Source organism: Dendropsophus ebraccatus, chromosome 7 (genome assembly GCF_027789765.1).
Source record: "Dendropsophus ebraccatus isolate aDenEbr1 chromosome 7, aDenEbr1.pat, whole genome shotgun sequence".
Classification (NCBI taxonomy): Eukaryota; Metazoa; Chordata; class Amphibia; order Anura; family Hylidae; genus Dendropsophus; species Dendropsophus ebraccatus.
This window is the reverse complement of record NC_091460.1, coordinates 145,663,202-145,687,383: the sequence shown is the minus strand read 5'-3', so window position 1 is coordinate 145,687,383 and position 24,182 is coordinate 145,663,202. Positions and strand designations below refer to the sequence as shown.

Sequence of the window (24,182 nt, the reverse complement as noted above, 5' to 3'; positions counted from 1 at the left end):
ATCGGGAGACTTCAAGAAAATTATAAAAAAAATAGGTGGGAAATACTTAAACAGGATAAAATTATAGGCGATCTAATCCCATCAAATCCCAAATTCATTTAAAAAAAAACACAAAATATAGGGAATATTGTAGCTCCCACAGTGCGGAATAAGGAGAATAGAACTATGGGTAGTAATAATGCTATAATATCGCATAAAGTAGGTTTCTATCCTTGTAGATTTTGCAGGCCGTGCAAAAAAATGGGTATGAAAAAGGAGGTAATGGAGATCGCTAACCAGGATGGGTCACATAGGGTTAAAATCAAAGAGCACATTACTTGCCATTCAAAAGGAGTGATCTACTACATTACGTGTCCAAAAACGTATATCGGAAGGACAAAGAGCTTTACATACAAGGATTAATGAACACGTCTACAATATCCAGAGACAATATGAGGGACATCCTCTAAGGAGAAACAGGAAGGAAAAATAAACTATTCATCATTTTGTGCAATAGAGAAAATAAAGAGAGATTGGAGAGACGGGGAAAATAAGCCGAAAGTAAACACATCTGTAATACGATACTGCCGTCAGGGCTAAACTCAGAAATTGGGTTATTTGCATTCTTATCAGTATTGCAGGGGTTAAGTCTCTTGGAGTTCAAGCTGTCTATAAAAAGCCACACCAGATGGAAGGGCGGATCTTCTTGAGAAAAATGGGCATACCCCTCGAAACATGTCGGAGGTATTCTGACCCTTTCAGGAATCCGTAGTAGATGTGACATCACACTGAACTTCTGAGACTTAGAATTTCTGAGAGACTCACCTGTTCTACAAAAGTACCGGATAACAGAGCCGTCACCGGCCGGGACGTTCTCTTCTGGACGCAAAGAACTGAGGATCAAGGACCGCTAGCCATCACAGAGGATTAGAACAGCGAACCAAGTATCATTTTGTATATGGGAACAACATATTAGGGGGTGATTAGGGGAACGCTACTATCTATACCGAACTAAATAGCTATTATTCAATATATACTATTTGTGTCTCTATATATATTTATCTTCCACACTCCATTGTAGTGAGAGGATTAACCATAGTGTGCACACAGCCTGAGAACAAATAGGCACCACTACAAGCCAACGCCCTGAGGACTCAGCAATCAAGAGGAGCGCGATCAGATACCTTGTTTTATAGATTTACCAACCACCTCTGCTGGAAGTTTGTTCCAAGCATCTACTACTCTTTCAGTACAGAAATATTTTCTCATGCTGATCTGATCTTTCCCCCAGTAACTTCTCACCGTCTCCTCTTGTTCACGTGGTTTTTTTTTTTACACTTCCCTCCTAACCCTTATTTAGTCCTGTAACATATATAGAGGTTTCCATCATGTTCTCCCTTTCCCTTCTTCCTCCTGTAACATATATAAAGGTTTCCATCATGTCCTCCCTTTCCCTTCTTCCTCCTGTAACATATATAGAGGTTTCCATCATGTCCCCCCTTTCCCTTCTTCCTCCTGTAACATATATAAAGGTTTCCATCATGTCCTTCCTTTCCCTTCTTCCTCCTGTAACATATATAAAGGTTTTCATCATGTCCCTCCTTTCCCTTCTTCCTCCTGTAACATATATAAAGGTTCCCATCATGTCCTACCTTTCCCTTCTTCCCTCCTGTAACATATATAAAGGTTTCCATCATGTCCTCCCTTTCCCTTCTTCCTCCTGTAACATATATACAGGTTTCCATCATGTCCCCCTTTCCCTTCTTCCCCCTGTAACATATATAAAGGTTTCCATCATGTCCCTCTTTTCCCTTCTTCCTCCTGTAACATATATAAAGGTTTCCTTCATGTCCTCCCTTTCCCTTCCTTCCTCCTGTAACATATATAAAGGTTTCCATCATGTCCTCCCTTTCCCTTCTTCCCCCTGTAACATATATAAAGGTTTCCATCATGTCCTCCCTTTCCCTTCTTCCTCCTGTAACATATATAAAGGTTTCCATCATGTCCTCCCTTTCCCTTCTTCCCCCTGTAACATATATAAAGGTTTCCATCATGTCCTCCCTTTACCTTCTTCCTCCTGTAACATATATAAAGGTTTCCATAATGTCCTCCCTTTCCCTTCTTCCTCCTGTAACATATATAAAGGTTTCCATCATGTCCTCCCTTTACCTTCTTCCTCCTGTAACATATATAAAGGTTTCCATCATGTCCTCCCTTTCCCTTCTTCCCCCTGTAACATATATAAAGGTTTCCATCATGTCCCCCCTTTCCCTTCTTCCTCCTGTAACATATATAAAGTTTTCCATCATGTCCTCCCTTTCCCTTCTTCCTCCTGTAACATATAAAAAGGTTTCCCTCATGTCCTCCCTTTCCCTTCTTCCTCCTGTAACATATATATAAAGGTTTCCATCATGTCCTCCTTTCCCTTCTTCCCTCCTGTAACATATATAAAGGTTTCCATCATGTCCTCCCTTTCCCTTCTTCCTCCTGTAACATATATAAAGGTTTCCATCATGTCCTTCCTTTCCCTTCTTCCCTCCTGTAACATATATAAAGGTTTCCATCATGTCCTCCTTTCCCTTCTTCCTCCTGTAACATATATAAAGGTTTCCATCATTTCCCTCTTTTCCCTTCTTCCTCCTGTAACATATATAAAGGTTTCCATCATGTCCTCCCTTTCCCTCCTTTCCTCCAGATTATCTATCTCCTCTCTCTCTCTCTCTATACACATATATATACATATATGAGAGAGAGATTTACATAAACTTTTAATTTGGTTAAAAGGAGGCATTTCACTTGAAGGTTATGTTCGCACACTGTACTTTTTTAAAAAAAAAGAACAGCCATTGTTTTTCCATTAAAACAACGGCCATTCTTCTCATACTGCAATGATATGCATTGAAGTCAATAGAACAATGGCCGTTGCTTTCACACAATATATTAAATGGCCGTTCTTTTCAAAAATAGTACGTTGTGTGAACATAGCCGTATAATGGATTGGAGATATAGAGCTGCCTTGGGAGACCTATGAAGATCGGTAATGAAAACAATTCAGTGTAAATGTCGGATCGCTGTAATTTAAAAATATGATGAGTTTTAAACTCCAGGACATTCGGCGTCCGGTAAATTAGAACAATCGCAGGGATTATCCTCTATATGTAATAAGTGGCGGTGTAATAACATGTAATAAGTAATAAGTGGCGGTGTAATAACATGTAATAAGTAATAAGTGGCGGTGTAATAACATGTAATAAGTAATAAGTGGCGGTGTAACAACATGTAATAGGTGGCGGTGTAATAACATGTAATAAGTGGCAGTGTAATAACATGTAATAGGTGGCGGTGTAATAACATGTAATAGGTGGCGGTGTAATAACATGTAATAGGTGGCGGTGTAATATCTATATAATAAGTGGCAGTGTAATAACATGTAATAGGTGGCAGTGTAATATCTATATAATAAGTGGCAGTGTAATATCTATATAATAAGTGGCGGTGTAATAACATGTAATAAGTGGCAGTGTAATAACATGTAATAGGTGGCGGTGTAATAACATGTAATAGGTGGCGGTGTAATATCTATATAATAAGTGGCGGTGTAATAACGTGTAATAAGTAATAAGTGGCGGTGTAATAACATGTAATAGGTGGCGGTGTAATAACATGTAATAGGTGGCGGTGTAATATCTATATAATAAGTGGCGGTGTACCTCTCTGACGATGGATCTGGAGTCAGTGCAGTTAGTGCTTCATGGCCTGTGGATGGTTCCGGCATCTCCGGAGAGGTAGGTGCACTCGGTACGGCTGACGGTTCACTATTCATCCATGAAACCAACGGACAGTGAGTCAGCGACGGCCTGAAGAAATATAAAAAAATTCTCTTTACCATCTGAAATATTGGGAATTATTTTACATCGAATCTCTAAAAGAAACATCAAAAACTGCGACTCCGTCTGATGTTACTACGGATGATAGAAATGCGGCAGAATATAACCGCGGCGTGTAAAACGAAGGTCCAAAGTATAAACCTTCCCAACCCCACATTACAGCCGATTACTGTAGAGGGATCAGTCATCTGGGGACAAACACCTGCAAATGTGGTTTGACCTAAACCTGACATTGAGTCTTCGTATTGATTTACTGACATCTAAATTATCCACCAACCCGAGATGACTGTAGAGGTAAGTACGGCCTCAGCAGGTACAGGCACGACAGCTCTTACTAAGGCCTCATTCACACATCAGTAATTCTCATCAGAATTTGCTGATCAATCCTTTCAATGAATCCTGCACTGAGAGAAGAAGAAGCCGTGGCTACGTGGGTAGGTAGGTGTCCAGGGAGCCACAGCTTTTCTCATCTTTTAAGTGGGAGATGTGATACCCCTTCCGTGAATATATTTGGATCTGGTGGTATAGCTACATTATTGGTTGACACAATACCGATATCTGGTGTTTGTTTAACAGTATAAGGGGGGCCTCCGGACTCTGCACTGACAGATAATGTTGGTGGACATAAGGGTCGGGCATGCAGGATTTTTGCAGCGCAACTCTTCTGTTCTTGGAGAGATAAACTGGCACCAGAGCTGCCTGGCCTTGGCTTATCCCTCCCCTATGGGGAGACTGTAAGAAATAGCTGTTGCCAAACAATCAATCACTCAGCTGATGTTTATTGTAAATGTATGGCGGCCTTAAGACGGCTGTTTTCTGAACCCCTTGTCAGCCATAGTTGGTCTGTAGTCACTCTAAAAAGGACAATTCCAAAAAGATTAACCACAAACTGATTTCTGCATTACATTTTTAACAAAAAAATGGTCTAAATGAACTTTTCCAATCACCTAAAATCGACCTTACCACCTAATACACAATGCCAAATGGGACCCCAGCCCTCCTCCCACATTTCCCTTAAAGAAAACACTGACCGGAAAACCGTATTCTTCATACTGAAAGGGGTGCACCTAAAAACACACCGAGTATATACCGCCACAAAGAGGGCAGGTGACCCCTATATTGAGACCATAGTCTTCAAAAACATTCATGACACTGAGTCAATTGCAGTAAGAGGTCCCCTCCCCAAGGGAATTCAACATTATGTTAGGACAAATAAAAAAAACATGCAGGAACTATATATCACAATATCCAGTCAATAAACTATATAGAGAAAGCAGGTTTTGGACTGAAAAATCAAAAGTAATAAATAAAACTGCAAAAAGTATAAAAGGCACAAAAAATCGTAACATCCACCGAATAAATACAAATATACACAGACTGGGACAGATTTATCATCTGCGCCCCTGGCGTAAGCCACAGAAAAGGAAGAGTTTTTGTACAGATCAATGCGCACCTTTTCCATGGGTGGACGGCCTGCTCGCCTGATGGTGAATGATTTCAGGTTAACGATGAATAATCTTGTTTATCGTTAAAAATCGATAGGAGTCTTTATAAAATGTCTCCCAATATATTTAAAGGAATAACAAAGGGAAAAACTCTGACCCTATAGGGATTAGAAGCCCCTACGTGTACAGTATCACATGTGGCACAAAACAAGCTGCAGGGGCCAAAATATGGAATAAAAACCATAAAGAAAGAAATTGGCCTCCATGAACATAAAAAACTTTTTCCAACTCCTACATTGCCAAGGTGGCGGTCTTGGTAAGTGATTGACAGGGAATGTTACAAAAAGAAAATAAAAAGTTGAATATTTTTATAGTTACTTTTAATTCCATCCTCCATGACATCCCGCCGCTAGTGACCACAATACTCTGCCGCTATGTAATTGTTTCATAATAACAGGCTGAGCCCTCCGATACCAATGCTGAGAAGCAGCAAATAACTAGTACGCGAAGGGCCGAGCCAGAAAGAAGCATTTTAGTAAGGGATTAGATGGGTTGTAAAGCATTGCATTACAAGTAATAACCCTTCCTCCACTTTTAGGAAGAGATAGGTAACCAATTACTGTAAAAAAAAGATTTAAGTGGATATCTGGATTGTAACCAAGGCAACGGCAAGAAAGAGTAGTTCAATGTTGAGAGCTTCAGAGAGGGTTACAGACTTCTATGTAAAAACAGCGGTCAAAATCGACTGATACAGATCAACAGACACCTGTACCAGGAAGCAACCATAATTCTTCCCGATAATCAAGGTGGACGCCGTCTATATCAAAGGTGAAGGAAAATAGCTGTGGTTCAACTCTTTGTTGACTAAATAGCAGTATATATTGTGTATCAGGTTTCTCGTGTAATTCTTGCCATTACGCTGAAATTTCCTCAAATTCTGTAAAAGGTTTCTAGAAGGGAAAAAAAAACAAAAGACTTTTCCAAATTTGACTTTTTAGCAGTCTCTTAAAAGGAATCTATTTTTAGGAATTATCCACCAGTTTAGTCATTGCGCATAAACCGTATCTTAAAGTGCTGCACTTTATTTTTACCTTAATGGATCGGCACTGGTGCGGGGATGCCGGTGCTGTGGTGCTTTTTCTGAATTGTCTCCCGGTTCCGGCACTCGGTGCCGGTCTTCTCGGGAGCACCGGCACAAAGCACTGGGGGAAGGCCCACCAGCCCCCAGTGTGGAGATATTCCCTCCCCTCTATTGATTCTAATGGAGCGACGTCACAGAGGGGAGAGGTTTTCATCACAATGGGGGCCAGAGGGGGAAAAAAATATGTTGGGCACATAAACTGATGATCATGATATGTATGCCACACTCTTACCCCGCATTTAGGACTCCGACTGCAAGGCATGTGGCCTTCCAGCTGCAGTTCTACACTGGTAAAGTGTAACTATCATTGTAAAAAAAAAAACTTTGACATGACATAGCGACAGGTCAGAAGTTTGCATCTATGGGGGTCCGGGTGCTGAGACTCCCTCCGACTGCTAGAATAAAGGGGCTGCAATGTAGAGTCTATGGAATTATAATGAAGCCTATGGCAATTCTGTCTACCGCAAGTTCCATAGGCTCCCAATATAATGCAGAGCACTCGTATTACAAGTTTATAGCAGAAAAGAGAAGGTGGAGCGTGCGCTGCTGAGCGAGTCTGTCTGTTCATTCTGACACGTCAGAAGTTTGTTGTAATGATAGATACACTTAAAAAAAAAGGAGCCGCGCTCTAGAACGTTTCTTACACTGCACATGAAGCAAGTATCCCCTCCGCCAGCCATGATGTGATACCGCTGCAGGGAAGGTAAATAAAAGATAATACCACATCAGTGGCTGAAACGCTGGAGTGACATGAAGCCCTCGTCCTGATCCTAAACCAGCGGTGACCCAGCTGGAAAACAGGTTAAAAAGCAGCCGAGACCCCAGTGCTGCTCCATCACCACCCGGCCCGGGGCGCCGCACACATCCATCCCTGCAGCTTCCCACTGTAATAAAGTAGCTGTACTGCGTGAAGACAGACATTTAGGTGTAGTATGAGGCTATCATGAGCAACATAAATAATTAATAAGCAAAATGCCTGTTCTTGCCATAGCGCCACCATATGTGCATGCATGGAACTGGTGATTATCACTATCTACAATGCTCTAGAAGGTAAAAGCTCTGTGCATCTGATGTATCTGTACAGTGAATAGTTATTGTACAATATAGTCACTGGCTGCATAAGAAATGGTTAAAGGAAATAGCAGCGAGGTCTGGAAGACTTTTACAGTAAAATACAAGTGAAACACACAAAAAACTCCAGTAACTCAAATATCTGTTTGAAGTCGCTAATGCCTGAGCAGGAGACCGCAGGAAGGAAACACTTTGGTTATTGTGGATATTAGCTGAATGACAGCAGACATAACATTAAGACTAATGGGGATCCATTCACTCCTGCGATATACCACAGTAATTATCCTCGGCGCTTCACTTCCACTTACAGCGCCGCTTTCCTGATTTCAAAAACCTGCAGTTTAACTTTGAAATGAAAAGATCTACTGTAATAAAAAATCCATTTCTTTACTTGCAGCAAAAGTTTTGAAACCAAGTACAAAGACGGCGGCACCTGACGTGCGAGGATTATGCTCTCCAGTGCAATCACGGCGCTCCATTATCCTGTTCCTGCAGCGAGCTGGAAGGTTAACACCGGGTTTTCTATTTATCTGTATATTTAAGTCTCTCGCTTAGGACAAGTTACTGAACGTGTGTGGGTTGTGAGGGTGTCAGGAGGGAAGGCCGAGCGTGGTCAGGAACAAAGCAAGCTGCCGCTAGGTAGACATTCTCCTCTTGCTGAAAGAACCAGCTGCATTGAAACCAGTTGGAATATGCAAAGTCATACGGTGTCCAAAGACCACAACAACCTGATGTGAAATGTGACACTTTTCCCCCCATTCAGGTTCTTTCTAATGAGTGGCTACTAAAAAGTTACAACCAAGGCTACATTCACACCTTCCATAGTTTTGCGAATCAGCCAAAAATACGGATGCAATACGGATGGAATTTTGCAGATTGGGAATAAAAAATAGCGGGCTCAAATTTGCAGAGTGAAAAATACACTTATATATAATTGACATGTCAGTTCTTTGGGTGAATGGTGGAATCTGTTCGAGTATAGTATAGAGTCTATGGCACAGGCGAAGAGCCAAGCAGGAGTGTGCGGAGGCAAGCGGCAAGTTATCGGTCAGAACTCCCCAGTGTGCACATACCCTACGACATGGTGGTGGCAGCATTATGCTGTGGGGTGGTTTTTCAATGACCTGGACAGGGAGACCAGTTAGGGTTGATGGAAAACTATATGGATCAAAGTACAGACCCATTCGTAATGGAAACCCAGAGTGCACTGGACCTCAGACAAGATGATGACCCTAAGGGCACAGCCAGGACAAGAGAGGAGCGGCTTAGGGACAACTCGGCCAATGACCACGGGTGGCCCAAACATCACCGGACTTAAGAGGATCTGCAGAGAAGAATGACAGAACATCCCCAAATGCAGGTGAGAAAACCTTGTGGCATCAAGGGGCTATGTATGAGTGTCCTTCCCTGGAGGGAAATCTTCCAGTGTTTTGAGGCTAACGACTGAGGCTCCATGGACCCCATCCTGGCATCATACCCAAGACTGGAGGCTCTAGTCACTGCCAAAGCTGCTTCAAGTACTGAGTAAACGGTCTGAACACTTATGTCCCTGCAAATATTTCTAAGATTTTCTTATCACTTTGTCATTACGGGGGATTGCATGAGGAATGATGGGGAATTTATTTTTTTCCTACAAGGCTGCAACACAACAAAATACAAAATAAAAAGTTAAAAGGGTCTGAAGACTTTCTGAACGCACTGTGCCTGTGTCTACTCTCGTATCTGCTTTATTTCTATAGCTCCCAGATGTACCCAGTGTTGTGCAGATGGTTCATTGACTCCCACTGATACCTATGCCAGGTAATACTCATTGACTCCCACTGATACCTATGCCAGGTAATACTCATTGACTCCCACTGATACCTATGCCAGGTAATACCCTCAGGTTGTATTCCCCACATAAAGCATGTTTATCGGGAACTAAACGACTGTCTCACCACCACATGGATTCTCGCACACGGAACACTTTATAGAACAGAATTCTCACAGCTCAGGTAGTAGATGTGCAAAATCACCGACTAATCAAATAGCATCATGTCTTAAAATGCATGATCCTCAATTTATAAAGCAGGCCTTGTTTTTGGAAATTCATAGTACATAGCAATACATCTTTAGATAATGAAAAACTTCACCACAGTGCTGTAGACGCGAGGCCGGTCTTCCCGCTTCAGGCTGGTTGCGGCGCTCTTCATATCCTCAAGTCCATAGAGGCTCTCACCCTCCAGGTGACCGGAAGTGATGAAACACGCAACGTTTCGGGATTAACCCTTTCTCAAGCATATGTAGAAATGTGCACCCTCCACCATTTTATACTACTTGGTAGTCATAGCAATCCTATAATCCCGAAACGTTGCGTGTTTCATCACTTCCGGTCACCTGGAGGGTGAGAGCCTCTATGGACTTGAGGATATGAAGAGCGCCGCAACCGCGGCGTGAAGACCAGCCTAGCGTCTACAGCACTGTGGTGAAATTTTTCATTATCTATTATGTATTGCTATGTACTATGAATTTCCAAAAACAAGGAAAATTTGCAAAATTCTTGTGTCTGGCCTGCTTTATCAATTGAGGTTCGTGATTACTGGGACTAGCGACCCAGAATAGGACGGTATTCACACAGTGCATGATATGGCACAGGACTGTTTGTTGTAAAGTCTTAAAATGCATGATACCTTGGAAAGTGCCGCACTTTTCTTATTCCTATCGACAACGCTTGTGTCTCCAGCTTTTACCAGACGGCATTATTGTAATAGATATTCATATAGGTCGAAGTAATGATCTACGTAAACGGCTCTGACTGATCTCGTGGCTGCAGGTCAATAGGGACATTGGTGTGGATGATGAGATGAGGCTTATTTATTACATGGAGTATTCTATACTATATACGAGAGGTGATGTCACATTATCCTAATAGAAGCCGAAAACAAGACTCTTTCTTCTTCCTCAAACAAACCTGTCCAGGACAATGATAATCTTACATAATCTTTATTCTCAGTCTATATATACATAATCTCTCTGCTGTTTCGATAAGAATGCTGCAATTTTCTTGATATGTAACTCTATTCAATGTTCTATATTAATGTATTATATGAGCATAACTACATTTTAAGTATTCTTCTTTAGATTTTTAATAAGAACGTTACGTCTTGCACGGCACTCGGAGCGCTCGTCTGCAATTCCTTTAAGGATAATCAGTTCTTGTGTTATAGATAACCTATTAGAGAAGATTTTTTTTTTAATATTCCCTGATTCTTTTTATGGTCGGCTTAAATTTAGTTGCCTTGTATAATAGCAATTTTCCTACATCCCTGACGGATACGCTGTATTATCTGTTTTAGTTTCAGTGTAGTGTATATTGTGCCTAGTGTTTTTGGCTCTCTTATTCAAGGTCTACAAAAAGCACACATCTGCCTATATATATATATATATATATATATATATATATATATATATATATATATATATATATATATATATATATTGTAACTTGGTTTAAGAGCTTTGCAAGAAGAGCTCACAGTCTTTCAAAATAGTGACTTGGTGTAAGATCATTGCTTTGGTGTAAGAGTCCCCTGTACTGGGTGGGAGGGGGAGTGGAGGAGGGGCAGGGTCTGCATAGCGGGGTCTACAGCCCTGTACTCTGATCCAGGAAGTCTCCCTCCCCTTCCAAATCATAGCAGATCCACTTCAAGCTGGGGCTTACATCAGGGGACAGGACTGTGGACGTAATCTCTCCATAGCTTTAACCCCTCTCTCCCCGGACACAGAGTGCTGCTATACTGTGCTCACCCTATACCCTGCTCATTCCTACATGCTCCCTGCAGTCTCTGTCAGCCCTCGTATTTCCCATCCTCGCCATTCCTGCTATAATGTGCCTGCACTCACACTCAGCAATTCACACTGCTGTATAGAGGTTTCTGTCACTGTCCTCCTGCACAGCTCTGTGATTCTCACTTCCTGATTGATCTATGATGACCTTCCCCATTGCTGTCATGTGACCACACAGACCTCTGACAGCAGCCCTGCCTCTCTATTCTAACCTGTTATACTACTGCACTGCATTATGGGGATTTGCGGCTCCATCCTTTATCTACAAGCTGCTGCTGTGTTATCAGGTTTATGTACTTACTATACATTATACTCCACATGCTGATTGCTATACTGTACAGTAACTTATATATCACATATCCAGCTGCTGTGTTGTCAGGGTTATACAGTTACTATACATTATACACCACATGCTGATTGCTATACTGTACAGTAACTTATATATCACATATCCAGCTGCTGCAGTGTTATCAGGGTTATACAGTTACTATACATTATACACCACATGCTGCTATACTGTACAGTAACTTATATATCACACATCCAGCTGCTATGTTATCAGGGTTATACAGTTGCTATATATTATAGTTACTATACATTATACACCACATGCTGCTATACTGTACAGTTACTTATATATCACATATCCAGCTGCTGCTGTGTTATCAGGGTTATGCAGTTACTATACATTATATACCACATGCTGCTATACTGTACAGTAACTTCTATATCACATATCCAGCTGCTGTGTTATCAGGGTTATACAGTTACTAAACATTATATACCACATGCTGATTGCTATACCGTACAGTAACTTATATATCACATATCCATCTGCTGCAGTGTAATCAGGGTTATGCTGTTACTATACATTATATACCACATGCTGCTATACTGTACAGTAACTTATACATCACATATCCATCTGCTGTGTTATCAGGGTTATACAGTTACTATACATTATACACCACATGTTGCTATACTGTACAGTAACATATATCACATATCCAGCTGCTGCAGTGTTATCAGGGTTATACAGTTACTATACATTATATAGCACATGCTGCTATACTGTACAGTAACTTATATATCACATATCCAGCTGCTGCAGTGTTATCAGGGTTATACAGTTACTATACATTATATACCACATGCTGCATACTGTACAGTAACTTATATATCACATATCCAGCTGCTGTATTATCAGGGTTATACAGGTACTATACATTATACACCACATGCTGCTATACTGTACAGTAACTTATATATCACATATCCAGCTGCTGTGTTATCAGGGTTATACAGTTACTATACATTATATACCACATGCTGCTATACTGTACAGTAACATATATATTACATATCCAGCTGCTGTGTTATCAGGGTTATACAGTTACTATACATTATATACCACATGCTGCTATACTGTACAGTAACTTATATATCACATATCCAGCTGCTGTGTTATCAGGGTTATACAGTTACTATACATTATATACGACATGCTGATTGCTATACTGTACAGTAACTTATATATCACAAATTCAGCCGTTTCTAAATGTTTGTCTGCATTTCAATGACTTCTTACGGGAAAATTTGCTTTGGTTTAAGAGTGGATTTGGATTACAAGGGCCGTCCCAGAAGGAATTATGCTCGTAATCCAAGACACCACTAACTATATATATATGCGTTTGGCATCACTGAGGACAGAGTTTTTCGAGCACCATCTACTTAACTTGATTTAGACTCACCCATCTTATTTAAAGGACAACTCCGGCGGGACCCCCCCCCCAAAAAAAAAAACACAGACACACACAGACACCATACTCACCATCCCTCCGGTGACGATCGCCACTCCATTCGCCCGCCGTCCGCCTCACCGTCACCTACATCCGCCGTCCAGCGATGTCTCTTGCTTCCGGGTCCATGAGAGAGAAAAGGCTGCCAGTGCGCTTGCGCACCGGCAGCCTTTTCATTGGCTGGAGCGCATCACATGCCTTCCAGCAAGCTTAGCCAATCAGGGCTGAGCAAGCTGGAAGCCATGTGATGCGCTCCAGCCAATAAAAAGGCTGCTGGTGCGCATGTGCACCAGCAGCCTTTTCTCTCCCATTCACTCTCAATGAAGACGCCGAGGAGGAAGAAGACCCGGACCGCCCTCAGCTCTGACATCACCCGACACCAGAGAAGAGGACCGTGACGACTGTAATAGGTAATGTATACATTCTTTAACTTCCGGGGTGGGGGGTCGGGGGTCGGAAAGTGGGGGAAGGGGGCCAGACCGGGTATTTAACCACATTACAAAGTTATATAACTTTGTAATGTGTGTTAAATAAGCCAAAAAAAAAATTTTCAACGGAGTTGTCCTTTAACCCCTTAGCGACCCATGACGTATCTGATACGTCATGGTGCCGCTCGGGGTGTTCAGAGCGGGGTCCCGCCGCTCTGAACGGCGCTGATCCCGGCTGACACGTGCAGCCAGGCAGTGCCTCTATTAGCCGGCGCGGGTCCCGTTGCCGCGTCGGCTAATTAAGCCTCTAAGTGCAGCTGTCAAACCTGACAGCTGCACTTAGATGCTGTGTTCACACTGCCCTGGTGTCTAGTGGGACGGATCTCCCCCCCGCGATGCGATCGCGGGGGGGGGAGATCCGTTCTTCTGCCCGTGCCGGGCCTCAGCGTCGGAATGACGCTGATCCCGGCTCGGCAATAGATTTCTATGGCCTGCAGCAGGCCATAGTAATCTATGACCGATCTAATCGATCTTTGCTGTGTATATACACAGCATTGATCTCTATGAGAGATCAGTGCTGTGTATATACAAGTCCCCCAGGGGGGCTTCTAGTTACAGTAAAAAAAAAAAAAGTAAAAAAGTGTTTTTATTAATAAAAAATCCCCTCCCCTAATAAAAGTCCAAATCACCCCCCTTTCCCATTTTATAAATATAAATTAATAAATAAATAAATAAACATATTTAGTATCGCCGCACGCGTAATCGCCCGAACTATTAATCACACTCCTGATCTCACACGGTAAACGGCGTCAGCGCAAAAAAATTTCTAAGTGCGAAATTGCGCATTTTTGGTCGCATCAAATCCAGAAAAAATATAATAAAAAACGATCAAAAAGTCGTATATGCGCAATCAAGGTACCGATAGAAAGAACACATCATGGCGCAAAAACTGACACCTCACACAGCCCCATAGACCAAAGAATAAAAGCGCTATAAGCCTGGGAATGGAGCGATTTTAAGGAACGTATATTTGTTAACAATGGTTTGAATTTTTTACAGGCCATCAGATACAATATAAGTTATACATGTTATATATCATAGTAATCGTAACGACTTGAGGAACATGCATAACAAGTCAGCTTTACCATAGGACGGACAGCGTAAATGCAAAACTCCCCGAAATCAAAACAAATTTGTTTTTTTTTCAATTTGACAGCGCAAATGATTTTTTTCCGGTTTCGCAGCATATGTTATGGAAAAATAATGCCTGTCATTGCAAAGTACAATTGGTTTCGCAAAAAATAAGGGCTCATGTGGGTCTCTAGGTGAAAAAATGCAAGCGCTATGGACTTTTAAACTTAAAATGGAATAAGCAAAAGCGCAAAAACGAAAATAGGCTTTGACCTTAAGGGGTTAACCATGCCTTGTTCAAAATGCAATCTATGTTGAAGGTTTTGTTTGAAGGCTAATAAAAAGGGGGTAACCTCAATCCTATAATTTCTTATCTAACCAAAGTAGAATTTTTTTGATAATCGGGGTCCGATCCTTGGGACCCACACCAATCAACAAAATGAGGTATTTTGTCTATGTGAACGGAGCAGCAGTCTGTATACTTGGCTGCAGCTTCATTCACTCACTATAGGGCTGTCAAAAATAGCCAAGAGTTGTACTCGGCCGTCTTCAGCTCCACCATGACAGGTGAACCTAGCTTCATTCTCTCAGTGGACAAGGTTCCCGATTCTCCTAACTGGTCGGGCTCTCAGCTGTCAGAGCTCCATCAATCACAATTCTATTGCCGATCCTGTCAATAGGTGATAAATTAAAGTCTTGGAATAATCCCTTTAAGATGGCTCTTCCCCATCTCTTAAGTCACTGGTCTGAGAGCAGCGGACAGGGTTGCTAAGCTCTGGGACAGTGCCAAAATAAAATAAAAATTTAAGTTTTAACCCATCACTCAGTACCCCACAGTCTGACTGATGTTTGCATACTGCGCATGGTAAAGCCATTGATGTCACTACACTGTAATGACAAAGGGAAAACAGAAAGGTTAGAGATCTTTGCTAATTTATTAAAAGGGAAACCTAAAATATAGACGCAAGTCTTCCGACCTCTTACTTAGTACTTAGGTGAAGCACATTTGGCAGTGACTACGGCCTCCAGTCTTGTAGGTTATGATGCCACAAGGTTTGCACACCTGGATTTAATAATTTTCTGCCATCCTTCCATGAACCTGATGAAGAGACCAGTCCGGCCTGGAAACACATTGTGCTGTATCCTTGTTTTATTGTTTTAATATACTTTTTAAATTAAAAGTATTATAAGATATAAGCATGTTCCACCTGTCTTTCTGGATTGGAGGTCTGCAACTTTCTAATTGCCCCGTTGAGGTATACAGGATAGGCTGCGCATCAGCTCTATACGCTTGGAGAGTTGGGCCTCAGACTTGCACAACCACATCAGGTGAGGGAATCCACTGTTAAACTTCCCTACTTGATTCACCTGTGTTTATGATGCTGCACCATGGTCCTGGTTGTTCCCATCTTCCTCCTTTTAAGAACTACCAAAGCCCCTGTGCTCACACAATCCTGGTTCTGAGCTCTACAGGCAGTTCTTTCCTCCTCATGGCTTGGTTATTTCTCTGGCATGAATTGTCAACTGAGAGACCATATACAGACAGCGCTTTTCAAATCATGTCCAATACCACAAGTGAATTCAATCTAAGTTTAGAAACATCTCAAAGATGATCAAGAGAAATGAGAGGCCCCCAGAGCTCAAATTTAAGTGACAAGCAAAGGGTCCCAACATTTACAGCTATGAAAAAATTAGTTTTTCCTATTTACCACATTTGCAAAAATTCTGAAAATTCTGTAGTCACATTCTCATTATGGAGCATTGAGAGCAGAATGATGGGAGAAAACATCATTGTTTGTTATTTTGTTATAGCACAAGGCCACAAGATTCATTCAGGTATAATGTTCCTTTAACCAATGATGTGACGTGATCCGGATTTTGGAGTGGAGGACCTTTTACTTAATAGTTCAGATAAAGCGAGTAGTAAGAAGAATCTTTTGTATGCAGATCTCTGGAGGGAAGAACACAGAACTCTCGGCTAGGTAAATTTTAACTGTCAGAAAAAAGTGCTTCAATACCATCCGGGCGCTGCTGGGAATACAATTTCATAATTTAAGAGGTAAGGTGATCACAAAAGAGCAAAGGCCGAGGACACAGAACTCACAAGTGTTATAATTGGCCGCATGCAGGACTAGCGGATGAGCAAACATGCCCGAAACCCAGGAAAAAGATGTCGGAAACCGCACGCAGTTCTAGACGTAAAACATGACACTGGAAACAAAAAGTTTCAGTATTTAAACACGGGTCACGTAACAGAGAAGGTGGTAATTAGAGATGAGCGACCCTGGAGCAGCTGGAGTCCATCCGAACCCGATTGTTCAGCATGTGATTAGCTGGGGCTGCTGAAGTTGGATAAAGCCCTAAGGCTATGTGGAAATCATGGATATAGTCATTGGCTGTATCCGTGTTTTCCAGACAACCTTAGAGCTTTATCCAACTTCAGCAGCCACCGCTAATCAAATCGATTGTTTGGGTTCAGATGGACTCGAACCCGAACCCGTTTCGCTCATCTCTAGTGGTAGTAAATGGGCCGTTTGTTAGGGGAGATTCCCACTACAGAATATGGGAGGACTCCGCTGGAAGCTCCGCCTGTCCCATTGACACTGGGGGCGGGGCAGTGCTCCTAACGGTGCTCCAGACCAAGGATTATACTACTAACAGAACGGGAACGGCGTAAGGAAGGAAGGTAAAAGACATATCATCATCCTCATTACCCTGTGCACAATTGGGGGATAACTGTGGGTTAGATTCGTCCTTTATACCTACCATTATCTCATTATCCTGTGGAGTCGCCTCTTCATTCGTTTTGTTCAGGAGTTACGGTATTACTATAAGCTGATTCATTTCTTTTTTAAATGAACATATAAAGGAACCCATAAGAGTTATTACCAAGCTACTTGGCGGAATAACCACACTGGTTTACTTCTTTGTTATTGCACTAGTTGTGTACTTTTATTACCATTGTTTATACATACATGTACAGCCGTATTTTACAGCTGTTTTTTGTAACTGCTTTGTAAAAGCTAATAAAAACTATTGAAACTAAAAGTTTTTGAAAACACAATCATTTAGGGAAGCTCCTGGGGGGTGGGTCTCTCTGGTGTATATATAATAGCTACAGTATATATCTATACTTTAAATATATAACCTCCGCCACTTCTGAGGCACAATAATGAGAGGGGGAAGGGAGCGCGGACCTTGTTTCCAGCTCACTGCAAGTGTTATTACACAGGGAGGGAGCAGCCATTGAAGTTAGTGGTGGTCTGCTGCCCCCGATCCTATCACATGGAACTGTTGTGCTTATTTAACATGCTGAAAGACCATGGTCAGCCGACATCGTGCGTGTCCTATTAACCAAACGATTATAGGCCGAAATGGCTTGTGATACATACAAGGACATAATGAACATAATTTTTATTTCTACACCAAACAAGTGCACATTATGATAATGCAATTTATTATAAATACTTTAAAAAAAGAGGTATTAAAAGAAAAATCAACTTTTCCCCTATCCATTCATTTTTTTCCGTCAGCGCTAAAGGAACGAATAAAGCCGCGTGTCACTTGCCTTACCTGCGCCTCTATTCATAATACAGAAGCTGGGGCCCAATACGGAGATCGGCAGGGGGTACGGAGGTCAGACTCCCCATGATCTTGTGGACAGGGGAAAAGTTGATTTTTCCTGGAATACTCCTTTAAATAACAAACTTCTTTCAGATATCATTTGAAATTTACATCCAAGTCAACAGGCGGTGCCATGCTATATGCTTACGACCGTCTACTTGGCGCCGTCCCAGCTGTCACTTCAGGTTTTATATATGTATAAGTACAAAAAGAGACAATCTGCACCAACACATTTTCAGGGAAAATAACAGCAAATAAATTATCCTTATCGGCACTTAAATCTCCTCAGATAAAGGTTTCAGGTTATGTTTTCCTATTATAATTAGTTTTTAGCGGCTTCTCCGTATGACGGCCGTGATTGATGCAATTTATAAATAAGGAAGGAAATTAAACTTGGATAACTAGGGACATTGGATACCATTAGTTCATTTCACCACTAAAATTTACAGTCAAAGCGGTTAGAATGAGTCCAGATTTACGGCAGTATAAAGCGGAGCGATGTATCTGCTTATCGGCACGGTTTACAGCGTTTAGTGACATACACACCTGCCAGAATCATCGCCCGCTAGGAGCTGGATTTATGAAATCACCAATGCATAAAATGTGATCAAATTATTTTCAGGGATGGAGAGTAAAATGTTACCTTGTAGTTAATATAAAGTGACAGCTAAAAATCTAAAACATAAGTACAACACCGTGAAATGTTATTGTAGCCGATCTACCAGTCACAATGTATTAGAACTGAAATGAATGCTTAAAGGGGAACTATCAGCATGTTAGATGAATCTGCTGACAGCTCCCTACTGCGCAGGGGGCGATGAGGAGGACAGTATGTGTCTTACCTTCCTCCTCGGTGCTGTTCCCATGCTGTTAGCAGTGTAATCCATGGCCTGGAGCACCGCCCCACCCCCATAAAGCCAATCTGGCCCACCCGATCCATTAAATATCATTAGAAGGAGCAGGCGGCTTCTTCCCCTTCATTCTAGTGATTGGCGGGGGTCTCAGCACCCGGACCCCCACCATTACGCACTTCTGACATGTCAGGAGTTTTTACAAATGATAGTAACACTTTAGAGAGACTTTGTCTCAAGGTAAAGAACTAGTGACACTTACATTGTATCACTTACATTGCTCTGTGCAGCTGATCCAGAGATCTCCTCCTGAATAACATGGACAATAAGTAGTCCACTCCATTATGTGCATGAGCCCAGTAGTCCTGGATATTCATGAGAAGCAGAAAACTCCGCCCATCAGCTGCTGACTGACAGTTATCTATCCATGCTGTGTATAGGCAGTCACCTGTCAATCAGCAGCTGGAGGGTGGGGGGAGGGGTGTGGCAAGAATCCTATTCTCCTGCATATTAGGAGAACAGCGGAACAGAATGATATAAGTAATACACCAATATGTTAAGCATTACTGTCACTAGTTATTCTGCCCTTATTTAAAGTGGTGTAAACCTAGCGACAGATTCCCTTTAACCCCTAGACGACCTAGGATGTATATGTACACTCTTGCCGCCAGTCAACAGACTACCCTGGGCGTACAGGTCCTGGGCGTGTATACTGCTATGAGGCGCGCTCCGCTGCGTGATGGCGGCGTTAAGGTGTAAGTGACAGGAACAGCTCCTGTCACTTACCGATCGGGACCCATTGCTGTGTTGGACCACCGTGCGTTCCAGGCAGGCTCAATGAGCAGAGCGCCTATTACACTGATCAATGCTATATCTATGGCATAGCATTGAACAGTGTATGCAATCTATTGATTGCATGTAAAAGTCTCTCAAGGGAATTAAAAATGTGTGTAAAAAAAAAAAAAAAAAAAAAAAAGTAGAAAAAAATCCCAAAGCCCCTCCCCCAATAAAGATTAGAATCATCCCCCTATCCCATAATATAAATAAAACATATAAAAATAATTAAACATATTGTATATTGTAGTGTGTGTAATTGTCTGATCTATTAAAATACAACAATTGTCATCCCATGTGGCGAATGGTGTAAACGAAAAGAGGGAAAAGCTACACAGAGTACATAAAGTACAGGACTTGGTCATCACTAGCCGTCACACAGACAATGAACAGAGCGTTCGTGGGAGCAGGCGTAAATCATGCTAAAGGTATCCCCCTTGCCGCGTCCCCCCGCCCCCCCCCCCCAAGCTATTGTTAGCCGCCTATCAGGCGAGCAGGGGATACAGCAGGTGTACACCAGGGAGAAGCAGCGAATCTGTGTGCTCTCCCTGGCATACGCCCCTGCTGTAAATTTCATAAATGTCGCCCTTCGTTGAACGCTCATCCCCCCCGCTTGCTGCAGGACATAAATTCTACTGTAAATCTATGGAGTGATTCTCCCAGGTATGTAAGTGTTTAGATGAAATCGGGTTTCTTAACACAGCACATTCATAGGATGTGATATACAATTCTGACTGGAGGAGGTTCTACTGATCCGGAGAACAGGGATCCCCATTCACAAACAAGGGACAACTCTACATGCACCGACACTCTCTGCTTTATTCTATGGGAAATTTGGAAAGTGTCCGCAGTTGTCATGTGAACAGCTCAATGTACACACAGGCGATGGATCAGCTCCCTCCTCCTTCCAGAATGAACTGTTTGGTCTCAAATAAATTTAAAAAAAAAAGTGTACAATGTATGTTCGCTGCACCCTACTATGGAATTGGAAAGTGTTGGAGGATATATACTCCGAGTGCACTACTATTCTAACGCCCAAGAATACTTATAGGATAAAATCGTATGTAGGCTCCCTAGGAGCAAGTCCTTATATCTGATGTTTGTGGAGGCAAATTAATTACAGGAGATATTTAAAATATAAGATAATTATAAGATAAAATTGTGATATATTTTAAATATCTCCTGTAATTAATTTGCCTCCACAAACATCAGTTATATAGGATATAATTAATTTGCCTCCACAAGCATCAGATATATAGGATATAATTAATTTGCCTCCACAAGCATCAGATATATAGGACTTACTCCTAGAGAGCCTACATACGATTTTATATTAAAAAAAAGCTGCTCGGTCTCCAATCTGCTGCATGAAGTAGAAGCCTTATGTCTGATCACAAAAACAATAAAAATTTCATAATTTCGGTCGACCATAATTTACACATCTCCTCCACAAGTAGCAAGAAGAAGAAAACGGTGTATTACAACTAAGTGACTAAATGTGATACTAAGCATAGCCGCAATCCTACCCGGAGAGAGGAGACGGCTCTTGTACCTTACCTGGACTCTGCCACAGCAGTACAGTACTAACATGGGGCAACCATGGGTCATCATGACCTGTGCCGATTGGGAGAAGACAGCGCTGCAGCACGTCCTCTCTCAGAGTTCTATGGATCCTGACGGTGCTGCAGCTCCTACTTATAATCAATGGAGCAGGCGGGCCGGCTTGCACTCTGGGGGCAGGGCAATGCTCCCAATGGTGCTCCTGGGCTGAGATCAGACCTTTCCATAGTCTTTCTTTTTGTGAGTATATCAATACAGCATATTCTGTACATCCTTGTAAATTAATAACATAAATAGGGTGAGTCCTATTCTATACACCAAAAGGTGACTATTGTACATTGATTTCTTTCTATGGAAATGCTCTAACCATGTGCATATGGATCTATTACTAACTATAACCCCAGGGCCTATAAGGAGATCAGCATCTACCCACATGAAAGTGCTCATACTCTTATTGGTAATAGTTGTCAGTATTATTAAAATATATAAAGCTATAAAAGCTCTTACTCAGAGGCGGGCCACTCCAAGACCTCACTGGCATCTGCTGAAAGATGATTTTTCTCAAATGAAGGGCTTGTGCACGTCGCCAGAGGAGTGAGTGACGCAGGTGAAAGCGAGTCCATGCTACCGCTAGGTGTATCTTCTTTTGGAGAATTGTTGTTATCTGCAAAAACGAAAGAACATTAATAAAGAGAGAATTTTTTTTTTTTTAGAAAAAGTGAAGATTTAAAAGGAGAATAACTCCCATGTCATTGTGACCCCCATTCTTATCCGGTACTCATACAGGGAGAGATTAAAAGGTGATGGCGGCTATGAACATGTATGGTATATGGAAAATGACATCTTGTAGATGATTCTAGAACAATCATTTATATCAGAAAACAAAATACTTGTCTAGTGAGCTGGCACCATTGGCTACAGGAGAAGTCTGGGAAAAAATTCTCAGCAGGCAAAGGCAGGGAGGAACATAATAAAAAAAGTTCTACTTACCTGACCCTGTGCCTCCGCAATGCTGCCTTCCTGCTCCGGGACTCCTGCTGTCAGTCAGTGACTGGGGCGGGACAGCACTACAGCCGCTAATTGGGCAAAATGAGTTTTGGCAGAGGTCAAAGAGCCTGTGATGCAGTGCTTTGGAGGCATGGGGATGGGTAAGTAGTGCTTGTTTGTTATGTTCCCCTCTGCACCTCCTGCCTCCTGGAAAAGTTTCACTTTCCTCAGACTTCTCATTGGTATACACTGCGAGTACTGGTATTCACTGTTACTACATTGGTATACACTGTTACTACATTGGTATACACTTACTACATTGGTATACACTTACTACATTGGTATACACTGAGTATTGGTATACACTGTTAGTACATTGGTATACACTGTGAATATTGGTATATACTGTTAGTACATTGGTATACACTGTTAGTACATTGGTATACACTATGAGTATTGGTATACACTGTGTATATTGGTATATACTGTTACTACATTGGTATACACTGTTAGTACATTGGTATACACTGTGAATATTGGTATATACTGTGAGTATTAGTATAACTGTTACAGTAGAAAGTTATTTTGCAAGACTTCGGCAATGTAAAATTTCTAAATAATATGTGCAGCCAAAAAAAATTCAGAATGAGGTCAGCTAGTGAAAACAATTCATTTTCTGCAACAGAGGGGAAAAAAGTCCATTTGTGCCAGGGTTTCATTAATCATAGTGAAAACTTTGAAATGATACAGAAATGAAAGTAGAACATTTTCCAAATAGAATTTTAGAAGATTCTTAATTCACAGGTGCTCAAAAACTGGGCAAGAAACTCTCATCTAGCGAGTTCCGGATCTATAAATGGTTTATACTAATTAAAGACAAAACTCAATTCACACTCCTTGGCCAATACATGAGGATAAAGTATTTTAATTATTTTTTATAATCACAATGATGTTTACAGTTAAAGAAATCTGTCCGATACAATTGACGTTCTAAACTGATGACACAGTTATATAGCTGGTAGGATAGGGGATACCTTTCATATATCTGTCTGTGCTTCCAGAAACTAGATAAATGCTTTTATTTCCTAGTGAAAAGTGTCAGATATTCTTCGCCAAGCTTCTCTTCTTCTGTAACACCTCCTCCTCTCCCACCCCTTTGGGTCCTATTAGAGGGCCCCATCCTAAAGTGTTAATGAGTGCCGATCTACTAGATTGGCGCTCGTTTACTGAGCAGACTTCCAGGCAGAAAGGGCTGTATATACACCTAACATCATAGGACATTGCTAACAAGAGATGGGGGACTTTTACATGCAATCATTAGATTGTATACACTAATCATTGTTATGCCATAGGCATAGCATTGATCAGTGTAATAGGCGCTCTGCTCATTGAGCCTGCCTGTGGCCTGTGGCAGACTCAATCAGCAGATCGCCGATTAAACTGCATGAAGAGACTTCCGGCGGTCCGAGCTGCTCCTGTCACTTACACACCACGATCACGACAATTAAGGGGATAGTGACAGTCTGCAGTGCGATCGCTGCAGCCTGTCATTAACGGTGAGGGCCCCCCACCTGCTATGAAGCTTCATAGCACCTTAGACACCCAGGACGTACAGTTACG

At 41.8% G+C, this 24,182-nt stretch overlaps 1 protein-coding gene across 1 annotated transcript in view; it reads right to left on the bottom strand.

Annotated features, from left to right (window-relative positions):
- ARHGAP10 (Rho GTPase activating protein 10) overlaps positions 1–24,182 on the bottom strand; it is a 160,839-nt gene that overhangs the window by 10,345 nt on the left and 126,312 nt on the right. The window contains exons 20-21 of the mRNA XM_069978665.1: positions 22,083–22,239; positions 3,690–3,836 (exon numbers count right to left, since the gene is read on the bottom strand). Of these exons, the coding sequence (XP_069834766.1) occupies positions 3,690–3,836; positions 22,083–22,239 (304 nt within the window). The remainder of the gene's footprint in view (positions 1–3,689; positions 3,837–22,082; positions 22,240–24,182) is intronic.